The 20,466-nt window shown below is 41.8% G+C and overlaps 2 protein-coding genes across 5 annotated transcripts in view; one reads left to right on the forward strand and one right to left on the reverse strand.

Moving 5' to 3' along the window:
- The first annotated feature begins 219 nt into the window (after positions 1-219).
- On the forward strand, positions 220-17,078 carry c22h6orf136 (chromosome 22 C6orf136 homolog). Of its 2 annotated transcripts, none has more exons than XM_060904711.1 (7): positions 220-354; positions 1,322-1,547; positions 3,417-4,067; positions 4,150-4,238; positions 9,215-9,415; positions 9,510-9,579; positions 12,445-17,078. In XM_060904711.1, the coding sequence occupies exons 2-7, from the start codon at positions 1,449-1,451 to the stop codon at positions 12,586-12,588; spliced, it is 1,254 nt and encodes a 417-aa protein (XP_060760694.1). In that variant the 5' UTR covers positions 220-354; positions 1,322-1,448; the 3' UTR covers positions 12,589-17,078. The 2 variants fall into 2 exon arrangements, with proteins under 2 accessions (XP_060760694.1, XP_060760695.1); XM_060904712.1 differs by lacking the exon at positions 220-354 and adding an exon at positions 363-731.
- A 573-nt stretch (positions 17,079-17,651) lies between these two features.
- Positions 17,652-20,466, reverse strand: part of bag6l (BCL2 associated athanogene 6, like) — a 34,558-nt gene continuing 31,743 nt past the window's right edge. For all 3 annotated transcript variants that reach the window (XM_060904715.1, XM_060904713.1, XM_060904714.1), the window contains one exon: positions 17,652-18,616. In XM_060904715.1, coding sequence (XP_060760698.1) covers positions 18,521-18,616 — 96 coding nt within the window. In that variant the 3' untranslated portion in view covers positions 17,652-18,520. The remainder of the gene's footprint in view (positions 18,617-20,466) is intronic.

Genomic DNA, 20,466 nt, shown 5'->3' on the forward strand with positions numbered 1-20,466 from the left:
ACACACACACACATAAATAACATATCCAGTTCATATTTTTTCTCAACAATTAGGTGAATAACATGTCCAGTTTTGTGTAGCTTCCTAGGCAGAGATATGACAGTATGGATCCGATGTGCGTGGTAACATGGCGCCCAGATCGCTTCACTCTGATTGGCCAATGAGTGTTACGTAGAGATCAGTGAGCAGGCAGCGCTGCCTTTTCGAGAACAAGAATTGACGCATGCGCAGTAATAATTTCGGTGAAGGACATTGGAAGAGATGTGACATTAAGAACCAATTCTGATGTTGCAGTATTTGCGTTATAAAATCGTTGAGTGCATCTGGCCACACATTCACGTTTCCTCCTGACAGGTACGCCTTAAAGTGCTCACCTGGAGAAAAGCCGGGATTGATGGCTCATCGCTTTAGCGGAGTTTGAATGTGTTAGCATGGAATGCTAATGCCTGATAGAGCGAACGTTCTAGCTAACAGAATCACAGCGTAGTTTGTCACTGAGTCTCTTCTCACAGGCGGGGAGTTTTCCTCGGTGGTGACTGCTCGAACAGTTCAGGGAAAATAATTTAACAGCAGGCAAACAAATGTAAAGAGACGCGGCTGTGTGTGTGTGTGGGGGGGGTTGTTCAGAAGTGCGAGCTGTAAGGAGTGGAGTTAAAGCTAACCGCAATGTTTCACTCAGGTTCGGGAAGAAGCACCGAATTTCTCTCATGGAGAAGTTAAGTTCAACTAAAGTTAGTACAGAAAGGTTTTTTTTCTGGGTAAACGTTTCAGCACATTAATTTTTTTCCCAAACATCACAAACTTGGTGCTCTCACTCAGCCAGGGACAAGTCACGTGACCTTTTAGTGCAGGAATTTGTAAATAAAAGTGAATCTGTGTTGGATTTTTGGAAATTCACGAACCATTTCTTGATTTTATATAATCTCTGACTGCACTCGTCTAAATTTTATTGGGAGGTAGCTTTTCTTTTGTGTAATATACTCTGGGTTAATAAGATCTCTGTCGGTGTCTGTCTGTCTGCGTCTTTCTGTTTTTCTGTCGCTGTCTTTCTGTTTCTGTCTGTCTTTGTCTTTCTGTCTCTCTGTGTGTTTCTCTGTTTCTCTGTCTGTCTGTTTCTCTGTCTGTGTCTGTCTGTTTCTCTGTCTGTGTCTGTCTGTTTCTCTGTCTGTGTCTGTCTGTTTCTCTGTCTGTGTCTGTCTGTTTCTCTGTCTGTGTCTGTCTCTGTTTCTCTGTCTGTGTCTGTCTCTGTTTCTCTGTCTGTGTCTGTCTCTGTTTCTCTGTCTGTGTCTGTCTGTCGGTGTCTCTCTTTGTCTGTCCAAAGGTTTTTTGACTGCATTGCAGAGGTACAGGGATAGAAAACTACAATTCCAACTGCTCCTGTGATTTGCTCCACTATGCTCCTTTGCTGATCATCTCATGTTGTGAGGATCGTGAGCAGTCTGTCCTGAATGGCTGTGTGCAGAAGAAGCGTGTCGTTTTGTGGAGGTTACATTCAGAGCCGCAACTGCCAGCCACTGATAAAGAAACAGAGCTGGAATGTATGGCAGGTGAGGTGTATCATATGATCTTTTTAGGCATGATTGGATAAATCTGATATTGATTATAAGACACAGCACTGGCCTTAAACACTGTCTCGGTATTGGATTGGATTTGACACATTTATCAGTCCTGTCCACTGATGCATTTTTTGCTGTAAGCCATGTCTAATATTGACTGAAGAGACTCAGATCTTGCTTATTAACACGGGACGCAACTTGCTTGCCACATCACATCCAGAGTCTTATTTAGCAACTCCCAGTACACGTTGGGAAACTTGCGTTTAGCGCACGTGTGTGAACACAGCTATACAAAATCAGCACTAATAAATCCCACACGTTCTAATTTACTCTGCTTGTTCATAGCTACACGTATTCACATAATAAAACGTCTCAGGATCTCCATATATGGTGATCAGCTTCCTTTTAAAAGGTTGATTGTTATGGCTGTGTGTGTTGCACCAGTTATATTTAGAAAAGCTGTGATTTTCTGTGAAAATGCCTCATTACTCTTATTTCCTCTGCCGCATTTAGAAATGTAGTGTATCACAGCGTGAACGATGTGAATGCATGTAAGATGTGCCATTATTCAGCTCATAGCTGATTGAGAAATCCCAGGCCTGTCTCCATTTTTTTTCCCCCATGTTTTTGTTGCATTTTGTCCAAAAGTGAAGTGAGCTGCTGTCAGAAATCACTTGAAATAAATCAAGGTGAGCAAATGAAATCGACTAATCAGCTCAGCAGTCTAAACATCAGTCAAGGCATCTTTAGATGAGCCTTTTATGATTTTACTCCACATTTCATGTGCGCCACCCATCCACACTTCGTAAACATCTGTTCAGTTATGCTGACATGATGGGTGAGATGGGAACGCCTCGTGATCAGTGATCTGCAATTACACTTTTTGACCACTAGGTGTTTCTGCATAACGTGATTAGAAGAACAACTTTATTCATCACATGTACACTTGTGAAATTCCTCTCTGCATTTAACCCATCTGAAGCAGTGAACGCACATACATACCCAGAGCAGTGGGCAGCCATCCTCAAGGGCACCTCAGCCTAAGGTTGCCCCTTGTTAACCTAACCACATGCCTTTGGACTGTGGGGAAAACCCACACAGACACGGGGAGAACATACAGACTCCACACAGAAAGGCTCTTGTCGGCTGCTGGGCTCGAACCCAGAACCTTCTTGCCATGAGGCGACAGTACTAACCACTAGGCTACACCACCGTGCCACCCAAATTAATCACACCCTATAGCTGCTTTTACATGGGCACTTGCGCTGGAACAATTTGCTGCTAGCTCAACTGCCCGTCTAAACACAGTTTGTTCCAGAACAATTTTTTTTGTTTGTTTTTTATCCCCCCCCCCACAAGCCAGTCGCAGTGATAACTGGACTAAAGAAGTTCTTACCCCTATCCAGTTATGGGGAGATACAGATCATTGTTTGCTTTTTCAACTTAAAGTTCATCTCAGAGTCGATTTGTTCCCTGAATGACTCATCACTTGGAGTGAATCAGTTTTCCGGAAGTGAAAGTTGGATTTATTGCCAAATCACTGAGCGTTTAAATAGAAACGAGCGGCAAGAGGACAATAAAACAAGTTAAAAACAAGCTTCTGATGACTGATTTGCGCATGTGCACTTTAGGGTTTACCACCATTAGAAAGTAAGTGTGTAAACATGAAGGAAAGTGGGAACAACTTGTTTGTGCTGCCCTGTAAAAAGTGTGTATGCAATGTTTAGGCACAAAACTGCATGGCTGATAAATTGGGTTTCACGTCATTCAGGAAAAGACAGTTGCAGAGAGTCACTCGGATACTAACGGAAAAGGTGTGATTGTATTTAAAGTTGCTTATATCATTTTTTATATTTGCAGGTGGCGTTAAATGCCCCCTGTAGGTCTTTGAGCAGTGGATCATGGGCCTTGGCTCCTCCAAACAGCCTTCGTTGTCAGTCTGTCCAGAAACCGTCCCCACCTAACCCATTCCATTATGTGTCCTTGTTGAGAGAGCAAACTCCAGAAGAAAACTGGGAGGAGACCCTTAGTATGTATGTTCTGCTCAAACACAGAGAAGCAGTCGATCAGCACACACTGGTGGAGGTTCCGCTGTTTGGACAAATCAAACTGAGTGAGCTCCTGGCGCTGGGAGCCAACCGTCCCACTGACTTTTCTTTCCCTTTAACCACTGTTGATGGAAGAAGAGAAGATGACATTAGTGTTACTGGAGAGTCAAGGACCGAGTTGAAACCAGATCGAGAGCAGAGCTCATTTCGGAGTTTGTTCGAGGCTGAAAGATGTCCTGCGCCGTTCGTGTTGGGATCACGCTTTTATTGCTTTCACTGTCCTGGAACAGAGCCTGTACCTGAGACTGGAGATAAGCTGAGAATTGAACATGCCACCTTTCCACATTCTTTTCGCTCTCTCTGTAGTTATGCAGAGACAGAACACATGGACAGGGGTTCCAGTCAGAAGGACAATGAGAATGAGGAGAAATTGGCACTGATGCATGAAAAGCTCAGGATTGAGGTAAGCTTAGGGTCTTGGGTCTGCTTGTAGACGTAACTTTCTCATCAGAATAATGTCCTGAAGTGTATACGTTGTGTTTCAGCTCCCCAGTTTTTTTCTGAAGAATCATGATTACAGCATGTATTCTAACAACGTGGAGTTCATCAACAACCTTCTCAACATGAAAACCAGGTATTGTATGGAATTCTCATATTCGATTGGTCAGAAGGTGTTGATTAATTTTCAGTAACAGCAGGTCTGTATTACTGTGCTTGTTCGGATGTTGTTATTTCTATTGTGCATTAGAGTGTTCGACACCCTAAAGATTTAAAGTGCATGTTCTGGACCAATTTTTTTTTTTTTTTTATGAAAGTATGTCCCTTTACACACTCATCCAGAAGGGTAATTTTGCACAAGGCCATCTGTCTACAGCAGAAAAAAATAAAATAACAAAACACGTCTGGAAAAATCCCAAGGGAGTCTGGAGCCAGATTCGTGACGTTACCTGCGGAAGCGTGAGCAGGCTGAGAGAGCTTTGCACAGTTTCAGTGCACAGCCTGGGTAGACCAAGCGCTCCCATTTCTCTCTCATTGTCCGGTCTTTTGGGAAACGATGAGTACTAATCCCATCAAGATTGGTGCTGCTACACCCTCCTACGATACATCTGTTAACCATTTTAATAATTACGTGATAACGTTGAAGAAATTTGCAGAAAACCACCAGGTCATTTTCTCATAAACAAACCAGCGCTGACGTAGGATTCATGCCCCTTTTCCACCAAAGCAGTTCCAGGGCTGGTTCGGGGCCAGTGCTTAGTTTGGAACCGGGTTTTCTGTTTCCACTGACAAAGAACTGGCTCTGGGGCCAGAGAAACCGGTTCCAGGCTAGCACCAACTCTTTGCTGGGCCAGAGGAAAGAACCGCTTACGTCAGCGGGGGGGTGGAGTTGTTAAGACCAACAACAATAGCAAGATCGCGAAAGGTCGCCATTTTTAAGTGGCGAGAAGCGGCAGCTGTACAAATGCGAAGTCATCCATTATTGTTGTTGCTGCTGCTTCTTCTCCGTGTTGTTGTTGCTACGATGTTCACGCCAAGGTTTATACAAACGCAGCGACGTAACTGACGTATACAGCGACGTAATGACGTGGCTCCGCTTAGCACCCCAAGCTATGGAAAAGCAAACTGGTTCTCGGCTGGCTCGCAAGTTAAACGAGTTGTGAACCAGCACCAGCACTGGCCCCGAACCAGCCCTGGAACTGATTTGGTGGAAAAGGGGTATCAGAAGGAGGCGTCCCGCGTACCACGTCACGAAAATCAATGTTTGCCGGAAAATCCAAATGGCAAGTTTTTTCAGAGGCGGACCAATTCGCCTCAAATGGCTCGATTTCAACTGAATTTTTCTGGTATTGCGCAAGGTAAAAAAATTGCATAAAATGTGACAGATATTTGACCAAAGTTTAATATAAAATAGGAGAACTACATTGATCTTGCTCCTGAATTTACCCGTGATATGCACTTTAAACAACATCTGTAATTGTTGCTATGGTGAGGTTTTCTGTGAGGGGGAAACTTTTGGAAGGAGTCTCCAGTGTCAGTAACGCTGTAACTAAGTTTTCCACCACATAAAACTTTGATTAACGTCATTCTTTAATAGACAAAATTGCTGTGGTATAAGAGGAATAAAACACTTCTGTTATTAGAAAATGATCAACTTCAGGGTGGTAACAGTAACGCTGCTTCACACAAGACCACCTCACACCACCCTGTTATTGATTATTTTCCTATAACAGCATTCCTTCCCTGTTATGTTTTATTAGCTCATCTGGCCATAAGACTGATGAGCTGTTGCCATGGCATCCGTCCGTCGTCCACAATTCAGTTAAATCGTATCTTCTCCGTCAGTTCTACACAAATTTCCGTTCCGATTGTTTTGTTTGAAAGAACTCCTCACTCTGCACAAAACTTGGTTGTTGTTTTGTCAGAATTTTTGCTAACGAGTTAATTAGGCCAAATTAACAAGTTTTCTAGGCCTCTCACTAGAATTGTGAGGGGGCCTTTCATTTCTCATCCGATTCCAGTTCTGATCGATGTTTTGGGTAGATCTTCCCTTGAGGAACAAAACTTGGTTGTGTGTTTTGTTGATTTTCCTGTTGTAAACAATTTATTTTCAGTTAAATCATATCCCTTCCTTCAGTTCTCAGTAGATTTCAGTTCCATCTTCACATTTGTTGTTTTGTTCTTTACATAACCGCAGGACCTCAATTTCAAAACCAACTTGCATTGGTTTAAAATACATGTCCGTCTTGCACAGAATATTTTGAACATAATATAACTGCAAGCATGCATTCTGACTTGCTCGCCATAATTTCATTAACCCTCTAGGCTCCAAATGAAAATGCAAATACAGTGGCCGTATGTGACCACCTCAGGACCAAAGAAAAGTGGTCACATAATAGGGGTGGTGTCTCATCAGAGGGACCTAATAAAGTACATTCTTTCAGTGGACTTACCGCCAAGCTGAGGTGCCTGGATAAGAAGGGGAGCTGCTCATCAGAGGGGTCACATAACCGAGGGGCTGCTGTATCGCGCTACAATTATTTATGTAAATGGTCTGAAATGGGTATCAAACTCCCACTCTCGCACATCTGCTACCGAGGTCACCAAAAAGGCCAGGACTTTTTGCAACTCACACTGTGAGTCCAGTTCTATTATAAAACACTCCTTTCAGTCTGTAGACTATGTAACATGACTGGCATGTACATACAGTGGTGCTTGAAAGTTTGTGGACCCTTTAGAATTTTCTACATTTCTGCGTAAATGTGACCTAAAACATCATCAGATTTTCACACAAGTCCTAAAAGTAGATAAAGAGAACCCAGTTAAACAAATGAGACAAAAATATTATACTTGGTCATTTATTTATTGAGGAAAATGATCCAATATTACATATCTGTGAGTGGCAAAAGTATGTGAACCTTTGCTTTCAGTATCTGGTGTGGCCCCCTTGTGCAGCAATAACTGCAACTAAGCGTTTGCGGTAACTGTTGATCAGTCCTGCACACTGGCTTGGAGGAATTTTAGCCCATTCATCCGTACAGAACAGCTTCAACTCTGGGATGTTGGTGGGTTTCCTCACATGAACTGCTCGCTTCAGGTCCTTCCACAACATTTCCATTGGATTAAAGTCAGGACTTTGATTTGGCCATTCCAAAACATTAACTTTTATTCTTCTTTAACCATTCTTTGGTAGAACGACTTGTGTGCTTAGGGTCGTTGTCTTGCTGCATGACCCACCTTCTCTTGAGATGCAGTTTATGGACAGATGTCCTGACATTTTCCTTTAGAATTCGCTGGTATAATTCAGAATTCATTGTTCCATCAATGATGGCAAGCCGTCCTGGCCCAGATGCAGCAAAACAGGCCCAAACCATGATACTACCACCACCATGTTTCACAGATGGGATAAGGTTCTTATGCTGGAATGCAGTGTTTTCCTTTTTCCAAACATAACGCTTCTCATTTAAACCAAAAAGTTCTATTTTGGTCTCATCCGTCCACAAAGCATTTTACCAATAGCCTTCTGGCTTGTCCACACGATCTTTAGCAAACTGCAGACGAGCAGCAATGTTCTTTTTGGAGAGCAGTGGCTTTCTCCTTGCAACCCTGCCATGCACACCATTGTTGTTCAATGTTCTCCTGATGGTGGACTCATGAACATTGGCTAATGTGAGAGAGGCCTTCAGTTGCTGAGAAGTTACCCTGGGGTCCTTTGTGACCTTGCCGATTATTACACGCCTTGCTCTTGGAGTAATCTTTGTTGGTCGACCACTCCTGGGGAGGGTAACAATGGTTTTGAATTTCCTCCATTTGTACACAATCTGTCTGACTGTGGATTGGTGGAGTCCAAACTCTTTAGAGATGGTTTTGTAACCTTTTCCAGCCTCATGAGCATCAACAACGCTTTTTCTGAGGTCCTCAGAAATCTCCTTTGTTCGTGCCATGATACACTTCCACAAACATGTGTTGTGAAGATCAGACTTTGATAGATCCCTGTTCTTTAAATAAAACAGGGTGCCCACTCACACCTGATTGTCATCCCATTGATTGAAAACACCTGACTCTAATTTCACCTTTAAATTAACTGCTAATCCTAGAGGTTCGCATACTTTTGCCACTCACAGATATGTAATATTGGATCATTTTCCTCAATAAATAAATGACCAAGTATAATATTTTTGTCTCATTTGTTTAACTGGGTTCTCTTTATCTACTTTTAGGACTTGTGTGAAAATCTGATGATGTTTTAGGTCGTATTTATGCAGAAATATAGAAAATTCTAAAGGGTTCACAAACTTTCAAGCACCACTGTAATTATATCTGCCAAATAGTAAATTCACATTCATGACCGTGTTTCCTGAATCGGATTATACTATTCGCCATCGTCGTAGGTTAGTTTCACAGTTCTAGTGGTTTCATGCTTTTGGGTACAGTTTAAGAATGTAACCCATCTGAAGCAGTGCACACATGCATGCACACACAAGTGAGCAATGATCACACACACATACCCAAAGCAATGGGCAGCTATGCTACAGCACTCAGGGAGCAGTTCGGGGTTGGGTGCCTCGCTCAAGAGTGCTTCAGCCCAAGGCCGCCCCATGTTAACCTAACCGCATGTCTTTGGACTGTGGCGGAAACCCATGCAGACATGTGGAGAACATGCAAACTCCACACAGAAAGACCCATGTCGGCTGCTGGGCTCGAACCCAGAACCTTCTTGCCATGAGTCAACAGTGCTAACCACTACACCATTGTGTGTCTGGTGTTGTAGGTCATAATCAAGACGGATACGAGTCCTACACATTACAGATTCTATAGAGCATGCATGCTTGGTGTTTATAACTATTCAGTAGAGCATCTGATTTCAGTTCTGACCGATGTTTTGGATGGATCTTCCTGCAGAGAACAAAATTTAGTCCTTTGTTGATTTTCCTGTTGTGAACAGTTTGTTGTGGAAGTTGGTCCTCTCTCATGTCACATTTCTGTTCTATTTGGTAGTTTTGATGGCAGGCCAGATGAGTTACATCCTTGACGTTCCGGTTTGAGTAAACCATGATTTGGCTGTGCGATGTGATTTGATATTCGAACTCTGCCTCTGTTCTTTCTCCTTAGAGGCCGTGTAGCGTATCAGCTGACCCTGGCGCTGTGGAGACTCCTGTGCTTGTGCTATTACGCAGACGCACAGATGGAGGTGCTGAAGCTGACCAAGCACCCAGAGGACGGCTCGATCAAAGCGCGCTGGAGGGTCAAAGGGTTGCCCTTTCACACTCTTCTCTTCCGCTTCTACAAGAAGGATAAAAGCCAGTTTTACAGGTAGGATATAGTTACACACAGGGGATGATCTCATGACCTGAGAAGTTGAAGATGATTGGTACATTAACATCTGTTTTTTGTTTGTTTTGCATAGAACTTTTGATGCATTCTCTACCTTCTATCTGGGCTCTGACGGACTCATACACTGTCATAAAGTTGAAAAGGTAAAAACCTTTTTATTGTTTATTCTTTATGCTTGGCATGTTTTTTCATTGTCATGTTATAGGCATTTAGCAGATGCTCTTCTCCAGAGTGATGTACGATGAGCACACACCCAGGGCCTGGGGAGCACGGGGGGGGGTTAGGCGCCTTGCTCAAGGGCACTTCAGCTATGGATTTTCCTGCCAGTCCTGGGAATCGAACCAACAACCCTTTGGGCCCAAGTCTGCCCCACATTCATTAAAGGAGCAGTCTAATACCCCCCAACCAAACATCTGTCTCCCATAATTGTAGAGTATGTTTCAGCTATCCTTTTTTTGTGGGCAGGTTTTCTCTACTGAAAGACCCTTTTTTTTTTTTTTTTTTTAAATTATTTTTTTAATAATGGAAGTCTAAGGGCAGCTGTTGGGGTTATTTTGTGAACCGTATTGTATTTTTGTACAATTTCCTGAAATCTTCAATGATGTTTGTTATATTATGCTCTATAATGTTTGTCCTTATAGCAACGGGACAACTTTCTAAGAGAAACAGGGTTCTTCAGAAAATCTGAAGTAGCAAGCGAAAAAAAAATAGTAGGTGGCTCTGGAATTTGGCAAAGCCAAAGACATGCTAATGCCAGGGGGGTTTGGGGGCATGCCCCTTCCAGAAAATTTTGCGTGCCTTCTGGTACCTTCTCAGCTCATAAATTACTAACCGTTTCCCTGTAAAATACTTGCAAAATATGTATGAAATTTCCCTCCGGGGGGGGGGTGAGCTTGGCTTTCTCATTTTCCCCTCTGTAGTATGCTGCCTGGCTCTGTAACATAACTACATGGTGAGCTTATTTGGTGCATGTGTAATGTACTTGATGTGCTTCTGGTGTGGTGGTGTTTTAATTTTGGGATAAATATCTCCACACAATTAGTTATTTGCACTTTATAAGTACGAAGTCTTGGCTAAGGGACCAAACATCTCTATAGGAACTTTGGCACTCGGGTAGCTTCTGGACATGAAAATAACAACTCTTAGATGGTGACGAATCTTCTAATTATTTTATCAGAGGTGGACAAAGTACCCAACTTTATTACCTAAGTCAAAGTACAGATCCCGCTGTCAAATGTTACTCCGATACAAGTGAAAAGTTGTCTAGTCAAATTTTTACTGAAGTTAAAGTACTGAAGTACTTTTAAGTATTAAATGTACATTTTCTGTCAATGCATCATTGTATTATTACTACACTGCTTATAATACCTAATGTCGTTACCAAAGACAGAAATGTGAATTCACAAAATGAACGCATGCTGTACCATCATGGTGGTTTAACGTTAAGCTAGCTAGTTAGTGAAGCTCCACCTGACATGCTCGCAAACTCTTTTCAAACTTGAAATCATATTGGGTAGCTAACGCTACTAGAAAAGCTTTCTATATTCTGTTTATTTGGCAAGATTATGCTAAAGCATATTTCTGAAAGGACTTCAGATAAGTTAACGTTATTCATGCTAGCGTGACAGTGTTTTTACATGCAAACTAACTGTCCAAGTTAACTAGCTAAGTGTAAATGTTAGCCGTGGACAAGGCGATGGCAACTTGGCGGGCAAATCCATAGAAAGTCATTTGACTAACCAGACTGCATAGCTATTGCAACGTTATCGCTAGCTCCAAAAGCACAGACAACTCCGTTGCAGGCTTTCTTTTGGAATAAAACGTTTATATACCTCAGTATGCTTCCGCAGGTCGGACGGCGAGTTTTTGTAGGCCGTGATGTGGTTAGTTTTTGGCAAACATTTAAAACAAAACCCATCTTTAATCCTTTCAGAAAACTGAAACATGGGTTCATGGGCCATGAGTGCGTGCATTCGCCAGAAGAACTGCCTCCTTCCATTCTGCCGTCAACTGATCATGTTCAAATAACGCTGCTGAGAAATCACTGAACTTGATTTTATACAGTCTATGGACGTGACGTGACCCTAGTGATTACTGATCGGCGGTCTCAGTGTCGCCTGTGAAAAAACCATCACATTTTAAAAAAGAAAAGAAAAAAACCATCCACTTTCAAAGCTGCTTCATAGTAACGAGGAGCTTGATAGAAATGTAGTGGAGTGAAAAGTACGATATTTGTCTTTCAAATGTAGTGAAGTTAAAGTTATAAGTTTCCATAAAAAATTAATTTTCAAGTAAAGTACAGATACTCAGTGTACTTAAGTACAGTACTCAAGTCAATGCACTTCGTTACTGTCCACCTCTGTCATTTATACTTCCTAATCTAATAAATTTAGGAAAACTGCTACGGTGTGGTCACATGGTTCAGCTCAGCCAATCAGAGTGCGAGAATCAATCAACAAATATGGCATCGCTTTTGGTCATGTGAGACACAAATCGGAGACAATTTTGTGGTGAAATAATTGGATTTGCAGCAAATTACGGGCAGTGAAGATGATATAAATCACTTGAACTTTGAAAGGCAAGGTTGGCTTTTTTTTTAAAATAAATATTTATCTTTTCTGGGATCGAGTAGCCAGCGCAGACCGTCTGTGTAGGCAGAGAAAAATGCTGGTCACAGGCGCTTGTGGACAAATCTGGAGAAACTATTTTAAGAATGTGTGTTTAGGCGTTAAATGTGAACAATTTGTTTCATCATCATTGAGACACCTCCAGCTTTGGGAAGAATTTCTGTCGGGTGTGCTTTGAGACATGTATAAAGCCAGCTTTACAGAAATTTAGAGAGCATCCGGACTCTCAAGTGTTTTCAAAACAGAATTCAGCGTTGTCCTTACGAAATACATCTGAATTGTTACTTTAACTGCAGAAAAATTTAAAACTGAGCTGCGGAGTCATGGCTGTTCTGATGCGGAGTGCTGTGGTGTTAATAATTTTAATTTTTTCTGGTGCAGGTAATGCAGGCTCAGCCACCTGTGCTGCCCAAAGTGACATCGGTGCTGGCAGGAGCTCTGGTGGCTCTGGGGCTTCAAGAGAATCGTCCAGCTCTTAATCTTCTCCCAATGATCCTCTCCACCTTGAGACAAGCTCAAGATTAAAGAACACTGGACGGACATGGCACCGCACACCTACGTGTGGGTAGAGGGAGAAATATACATTTCTGTTGATGGTGAGAAGGACTAGGATCCATTCTCGTAGAGAAGAACGATAGATTTGGAGCAGTGAGATGTTCCTGATGATGGGTAACAAAAGAGATGAGCACAGTCCTCTTAACTGTTGAATATTAAGTGATACTGTACCATACGACATCCCAAAGCTCTGTCGAAGTAAGCTGATATAGGATTCACTACACCATTTACTTCCATTCTGTTTACTGTTTAAAATCTTCATTGGATTAAAATGTCTGGAATGGTAACATCCTTAAAATCGCATTAACAGAATCATCGCCCATAAAAAGGAGAAATGAAAACGCACACCTAGGCCGTGTCATACCGTAAATACTGTTTACCTTTAGGAGTACAATCGTCTTAAATGCTGTCGTGATGATTTTCTGGAAGAAATTTGTCAAGAGTAGCAAATATTTAATACTCAAGCACATTTCTTTATCAAACTGTAAAAACATACATGCAACTATTAGGATGTTTTTTGCTCCTGCGTAGGATGAGGAACTAGTCTGGTTGATGGTAAGATGAACGAGTAATTACCCTCGGGGACCTCAGGACTTGGAACAAATTCCACAAAGTGAGTTGTTTAGTTTGACGCAGAATTAAAATAAGTCAGCGCAGCTATGATTGTTTAAGGCAGATACATAGAGCTTATTCAGTACGCATACTTGCTTTTAATCGCCTGTTACACAAAGTGAAGTAGTTGTTGTGTTTATCTTGGCTGTAGCACAGAGCAAAAAGCACAGACTAATGTCAGGGTTCAGTTACGGTCAGTTATATACAGGGTGTTTCAAAAAATTTGATATTTATTTGAGATGTAAATATCCCAGAAACTGGGGCGGCACGGTGGTGTAGTGGTTAGCGCTGTCACCTCACAGCAAGAAGGTCCTGGGTTCGAGCCCCGGGGCCGGCGAGGGCCTTTCTGTGCGGAGTTTGCATGTTCTCCCCGTGTCCGCATGGGTTTCCTCCGGGTGCTCCGGTTTCCCCCACAGTCCAAAGACATGCAGGTTAGGTTAACTGGTGACTCTAAATTGACCGTAGGTGTGAATGTGAGTGTGAATGGTTGTCTGTGTTAGCCCTGCGATGACCTGGCGACTTGTCCAGGGTGTACCCCGCCTTTCGCCCGTAGTCAGCTGGGATAGGCTCCAGCTTGCCTGCAACCCTGTAGAAGGATAAAGCGGCTAGAGATAATGAGATGAGATATCCCAGAAACTAGATACTCTAAGGAAATGAAACCGAACAGGCTTAATGTTGAGCAATATAAGATTTATTCCTCAAAATTTAAATGAGAAATTCAAAAAGTATGTGGATTCTATGAACGATTTCACAAATTTTCAATATGTGCGCTGCCTGAAGCGCGCGCACAGCCTTCCTGTTTGAAGTGTTTGTGCCATGTCCAAATCTGCACTGCAGTTGGTGCGTTTTTAGAGAATAAATGCACGCTGCACACAGTCTTGTTCAAGCATACTCTAACACACAAAACGTCTTTTCTTTTCCAGTGAATGGCATTTCTATATACCTAAAAGGATTTTTAAAAAATACAATTTTGACCGGGCGGCACAGTGGTGTAGTGGTTAGCGCTGTCGCCTCACAGCAAGAAGGTCCGGGTTCGAGCCCCGTGGCCGGCGAGGGCCTTTCTGTGTGGAGTTTGCATGTTCTCCCCGTGTCCGCGTGGGTTTCCTCCGGGTGCTCCGGTTTCCCCCACAGTCCAAAGACATGCAGGTTAGGTTAACTGGTGACTCTAAATTGACCGTAGGTGTGAGTGTGAATGGTTGTCTGTGTCTATGTGTCAGCCCTGTGATGACCTGGCGACTTGTCCAGGGTGTACCCCGCCTTTCGCCCGTAGTCAGCTGGGATAGGCTCCAGCTTGCCTGTGACCCTGTAGAAGGATAAAGCGGCTAGAGATAATGTGATGTGATGTGTGACAATTTTGACCGGACGGCACGGTGGTGTAGTGGTTAGCGCTGTCGTCTCACAGCAAGAAGGTCCGGGTTCGAGCCCCGTGGCCGGCGAGGGCCTTTCTGTGTGGAGTTTGCATGTTCTCCCCGTGTCCGCGTGGGTTTCCTCCGGGTGCTCCGGTTTCCCCCACAGTCCAAAGACATGTAGGTTAGGTTAACTGGTGACTCTAAATTGACCGTAGGTGTGAATGTGAGTGTGAATGGTTGTCTGTGTCTATGTGTCAGCCCTGTGATGACCTGGCGACTTGTCCAGGGTGTACCCTGCCTTTCGCCCGTAGTCAGCTGGGATAGGCTCCAGCTTGCCTGTGACCCTGTAGAACAGGATAAAGCGGCTACAGATAATGAGATGAGATGATATCACTTTTTTTTTTTGAAACACCCTGTTTAATATTAGTGGAACCGTTTATCATTTACACCACGGCAATGTCGAATTCCTCAAATGGCCAATATCCACAATGGGGGGAAAGTCTTTAGAACAGAGGATACTGGTTTGCAGTCTCTCTAAAGCATAGGTGATGAGTGTTTCACGGAAATCCCATATCATTAAAATGCAACTATAAATGGATAAAAAGGACATGTTTGGTTCATTTAATTAAAAGAAAAGTAATATAAGAGGAATAAAACACTCCACAACATGGTGTTTTTACAGTATATCAGAGTAACTCCGACCTCTTCGCACCACCTGGTCGTTGATTAGTTTCCTATAACAGTATATTCCTTTAGTAATGGCTTTTAACACTATACTGTATTGTTTCATACATCCCTCACTGCTAACTGAGTAATGTTGGTATAGTCCATGACTATAGTTAATCCCCCAGTGTGGATAAAACGTGTTTCTCTGTAGCCTTTTGACTGATTTAGGTGTCAATTAAATAATCAGGGATTAGTGTAGCTTACCTGAACGGCCTGCAAAATTCCTAGTCATAAGAACTCGCTCTTCTGGTTGGAGCCTTGGACATAGATGATGGCAGTTTGAGGTACCATCAGTCCATGTAAGTGCACATAATAGATGTCCAGTTATTGACTAGTGGAATTTTCTCACACTTTTTAAAAATAAAAAAATTGCTTTCTCAGCATTGTGGTTGGCTGGACGTCTTTTGGTAAGATGATCCAGAAGTGAAACTGAGATGTTTAACCTTATGTCAGTGCGAAAACTCTGATCAGGGGTGGGTTTCCTGAAAGCATCGTAGCACAAAGATCATCGTTAAATGATAGAGTGAGAATCACAATGAACACACTCTTTTTCTCCTAGTTAAGATGCTCTTTGCATTAAGAGCACCCCCAGAACGGTCCACAAATCAAATCAGCGGTAGTCTGGTGGTGGTCACTTTTCTAAAGCTGTATACTGAGGGGGGAAAAAAAAAAAGCACCAATATGGTAGGTTCACCTGATAAAATGGCAGTCTTGAAAAAAACACAACTCCTTTGCACTTGTGCCTCACTTGTACACTGCTCTTTTAGTGAGAAACAGTTCTGCCTTAACAGGAAATCTGTGACTGACGAGTGAGGGACAGAAAAGGGGTGTCCTATACTTCTGAATGAAACACAGCCGTGACTTTATCTCGTATCTGTTTTTGCTTTTCATGTCCTAATCAATACAAAATGAGTGAAAATGTGCCAACTGATTCAGGAGCTGTTGATTAATTCCCTGCCCGACTTGCAAACCAAGCTCAGATGACTAGACAAAACATACATTACCATATGTATGCCAAAAGTTTGTGGACATCTGACCTTAACACTTTTTTATATTGTGCTTGCTGAACATCCCATTCCAGATTTATTTTCCCGTTACTGTTATCAACGCCATTCTTCGGCGAAGACTTTCCATTAGATTTTTGTTCATTCAGCCATAAGCACATTAGTAAGATCAGGTACTGATCTTGACTGAGGAGGTCTGAGATGTAGTCTGTGTTCCAATTCATCCCCAAAAGGTGTGCAGTGGGGTTGAGGTCAGGGCTCTGTGCAGGACTCTTCCACACCAAACTTGGCAAGCCATGTCTTCATGGGTTGCTTTGTGCACAGGGGCATTGTCATGCTGGAACAGGTTTGGGTCTCTTAGTTCCAGTGAAGGGAAATCTTAAAGGTACATCATAAAGAGAGCCTATAGAATTGTGTGCGTTTGTGACAACAGTTTGGGGAAGAACCTCACACAAGTGTCCATGTACTTTTGGTCATCTAGGGTCATTCCGCTCAAGTAAATCCATAAAACAGGAGTGGATTGTCTGTCTGCTGCATAAATATGCAAATTTTATTAGCATGTGGTGTTTTATTGATCAGTGTTCTATTCTGAGCCAAGTTTATGTTCTTTGACAAGATTTTGAAATCAAGTCTGGGGGGGATCTGTAATACGTCTGATCTACATGAAACTGAATTGTTGGTCTGATGCTGTGATGCTTATTTATTTGCTGCCATTAACCCAAATTCTGGTATGAAAACGTGGATAATAAAGTGTACAGGCAATGTTTAACATCTGAGCATTTAACTTTTTTTTTTTTTTTTTGAAAAACAAGTGAAAAGCAGCTTTCTATTCAGTCGCTGTTTTGGATAAGGAGATATTCTGGTGGTTAAAAAAAAAAAGTGCCCTGACAGCACAATATCCCCCACTGGCAACTCTATCGATGCTATAAGTGCCTAATACACCCTCATGAAATTGTCGAAGTACAAGTTTGGTAATCGAGGACCATAACTCTGGTGACCGAACTGAACAAAATTGTAATATGCGCATTACTGACATACAGCAAAGTTTTGGAAAATTCCTGCAAAAATTGAGAGAGGAGTTGATTTCAAACAACAAGCATCATTTCACGAAATTGTCAAAAGTACAAGTTTGGTAATCAAGGGCCAAAACTCTGAAAAAAATTTGACCAAATTGAACTAAAAATTAACATATGTCAAGTTTTGTGAAATTCCTCCAAAAATTGAGAGGAGTTGATTTCAGAAGGTGAATACCCTTACTGGGATGGATGGATAGATATCGCCATGATATAATCCCCCTCGAGGGATTTAAAAAAAAAAAATTTTTTCCAAGAACAATACATAGTAAAATTAAAGATGGATTTTATTACATCATGACAACTCTGACACAAAATATCGGTTTTAAAACATTGATTCTCTTACAAGTTTGAGATTTGTTTTTCAGCCCAACAAGCACATATACAGTCAGTATGCATCTCCGGTTAGGAAATCGACTGGCTCGAGGCCGAGTAAAGCATGAAGACAGAGTGGTAAAAGCTAATTACACATGACTGCTCTGCTATCACTAAATACACATCTGAGTGAACAGATTTAACAGCCTAATGTGTTTATATTGAAAATTACACATAGACCTACTTAGGTGATCAAGCCAGAACGTGGGTTTTTTATTTTTTAAGCACACTTCATGTATACATGGTATATGATAGCTGCTATTATTGCAACTACTAAAACAAATCATTACAACATTCATCTATTTTACATTACAAAGAAAACCTGGTGTAACAAGTTCATCTGAGTTCCAGTGCTGGGTGTTTCTGTGACCTCTACATGTATTTGATTATGTCTTCTTCTTGTGAAGCTCTTGTCTTATTGGTGCCGCAGTGCAGTGCATGCTATCGTGTATAAATTTGAGCTTTTCTGAATCATAGCCGTCGCAAAGCAAGACAAATTTTACCCCAGCTGTCACGTCCGCCAATGTTGATTACAAGGTTTCGGTGCAGTGAAATTGCAAGTGGACATACAGAAGAAATCCATTAAGAAGAGAGAACATGGAGATGTGTTAACAATAAACAGCCATCAATGGCTATTGCACACCGAGTGAAGATAAGCATCAGCTCCTTTCACAGAAGAATCCAGCTCCTCTATTTCCTGGCTATGGTGATTAATTCGTCTGAACTTGGAATAATTGTGCAAAAAAAAAAACGAACAATGAGATCAAGAGTCTTCAGAGAAAGCCTTGTGCGTGTTTGGGAAACGCTGAGAATTGTAGTCTGGGTCTTCGTTAACTCTTTTCTTTAGGTCACTCTTAATCTGAGAGAGATGAAGAAAAACAAACGGAGAACTACTTGTGAATACAAAACTTCAGTCAGACTGATTTAAATATACACAATTTTCAACTCCTGTGCTTTCTCACTGTCCATCAAAACTCCACTCAGCAGGAGATGAATCAAATGTCTTTGAGCATAGCAAGCGTGTCTAACACTACGTTCAGACTGCAACCTGAAACGACCCATATCCGATTTGTTGTGAAATCCGATTTTTTTGTTAGGCCGTTCACATTACCAATTATATAAGACTTGTATGCGATCTCCAATATGAACGGAAAACGACCCAAAAGTGTCCCGCATGCGCAAATTGACACGTAATAAGCACATCTACATAATACGTAAAAAAAAAAAAGAGCACTCATGTTTAATGATTTCTTTTTTTGGTTTGTTCGTTTAATTATCTGGTTAGTGTTAAAGTGTGAGGTCTCGTGTGTGTTTTTGTTTCTGAACTGAAATGAAAACGTGTAGCCTGGTAACGAGGGTTGACTCCTAAATGTCTCTCTAATTTATAAGTGCACTACATGTTACTAGGAAGTAATGGATTTTTAAACTCTATACAGTGCACTCGAGCTTCAGTAGGCAGTCATTTGGGATACGGCCGCTGTATTACCAAACTCTTAATTCAGGCTTAATAATTTGCACATATTTATTTCATCATATTAATAAACTTTCTACATTTTTATAAATATTTATTTAGATTGTTTATAGCCAGCTGAATTCTGCAACTTCTCTCAGCGCTGGCTCAAGGTGTATAAACACCAGTGCAGTTTGCTATGGAGATGAGGCGAGACCTGGCGATGTGGTTTTTGTGGCGGCGGCGGAACTCACACAATAATCTGATTAACAGCAGACTAATGAGATCGAAGGTGTCAAATTACTGGAAATTTCCAGAACAATCTTATAATACAGGATGGTTTAAGTTATAAATCAGTTATAGAAACTGTTTTATTTAATCAGGCTAACAGATCAACATCCAGGTCCCTACCAAATCCACCATTAGCTTGATCAATTCTATAAAAGTCTATTTAAATTCTGAAAACTGTACAAATGTTGTCGTTTTCCACCAAAGAGGCGGGATTAGCCAACGCAGAATAGTGACGTTTGTCTCTTGTTGATGACGTGTAGGTCGCATGAATGTGACCTGTCCGGTCAGACTGCAGTCGCATGTGAAAATAACGGATATGCATCGGATTTAGGACCACATATCCAAGCGGCCTGGGTCGCATGTGAAAAAATCGGATCTGTGTCGTTCAGATTGTCAATAACAAATCGGATACAGGTCGCATATGGGGAAAAAAAAAAAACGCATACGGGTCGTTTCAGGGTGCAGTCTGAATGTAGTCAAAGTCTGCTTTCCCTGTTTTGGATTCCCAGAAATCAGCTTAGCTAGAGAACACATTAATACCAACTAGTACCGAACAAAAACAGCTTGACATCATTTTAGTAAAATGATGTTTGTACTGTGGTCAGGGTTGTCACTGTGAGCACTATTTGTTTAAAAGAAATTGTCCATCTGTAAAAGTTAAATTATTTACCTAGTAAAATTACATGCACCAATGACCAGAATGCATCCTTGGTTGTTGTGTAGTGCCACAGGAGCTGAATAGATCATGAGTTGCTTAACCGTAAAACATACAATATAAACCAACTACATGATGTTACATTCAACCATAATCTCACACACACCAAGCTTAAAAAAAAAAAGCTCACAAAGAAACTATCAGGATGTTTCTCTTTCTGGTGGTGTAGTGGTTAGCACTGTCGCCTCACAGCAAGAAAGTTCTGGGTTCGAGCCCAGTGGTCGACGGGAGCCTCTCTGTGTGGAGTTTGCAT

Source organism: Neoarius graeffei, chromosome 22, assembly GCF_027579695.1.
Source record: "Neoarius graeffei isolate fNeoGra1 chromosome 22, fNeoGra1.pri, whole genome shotgun sequence".
NCBI classification, from domain to species: domain Eukaryota; kingdom Metazoa; phylum Chordata; class Actinopteri; order Siluriformes; family Ariidae; genus Neoarius; species Neoarius graeffei.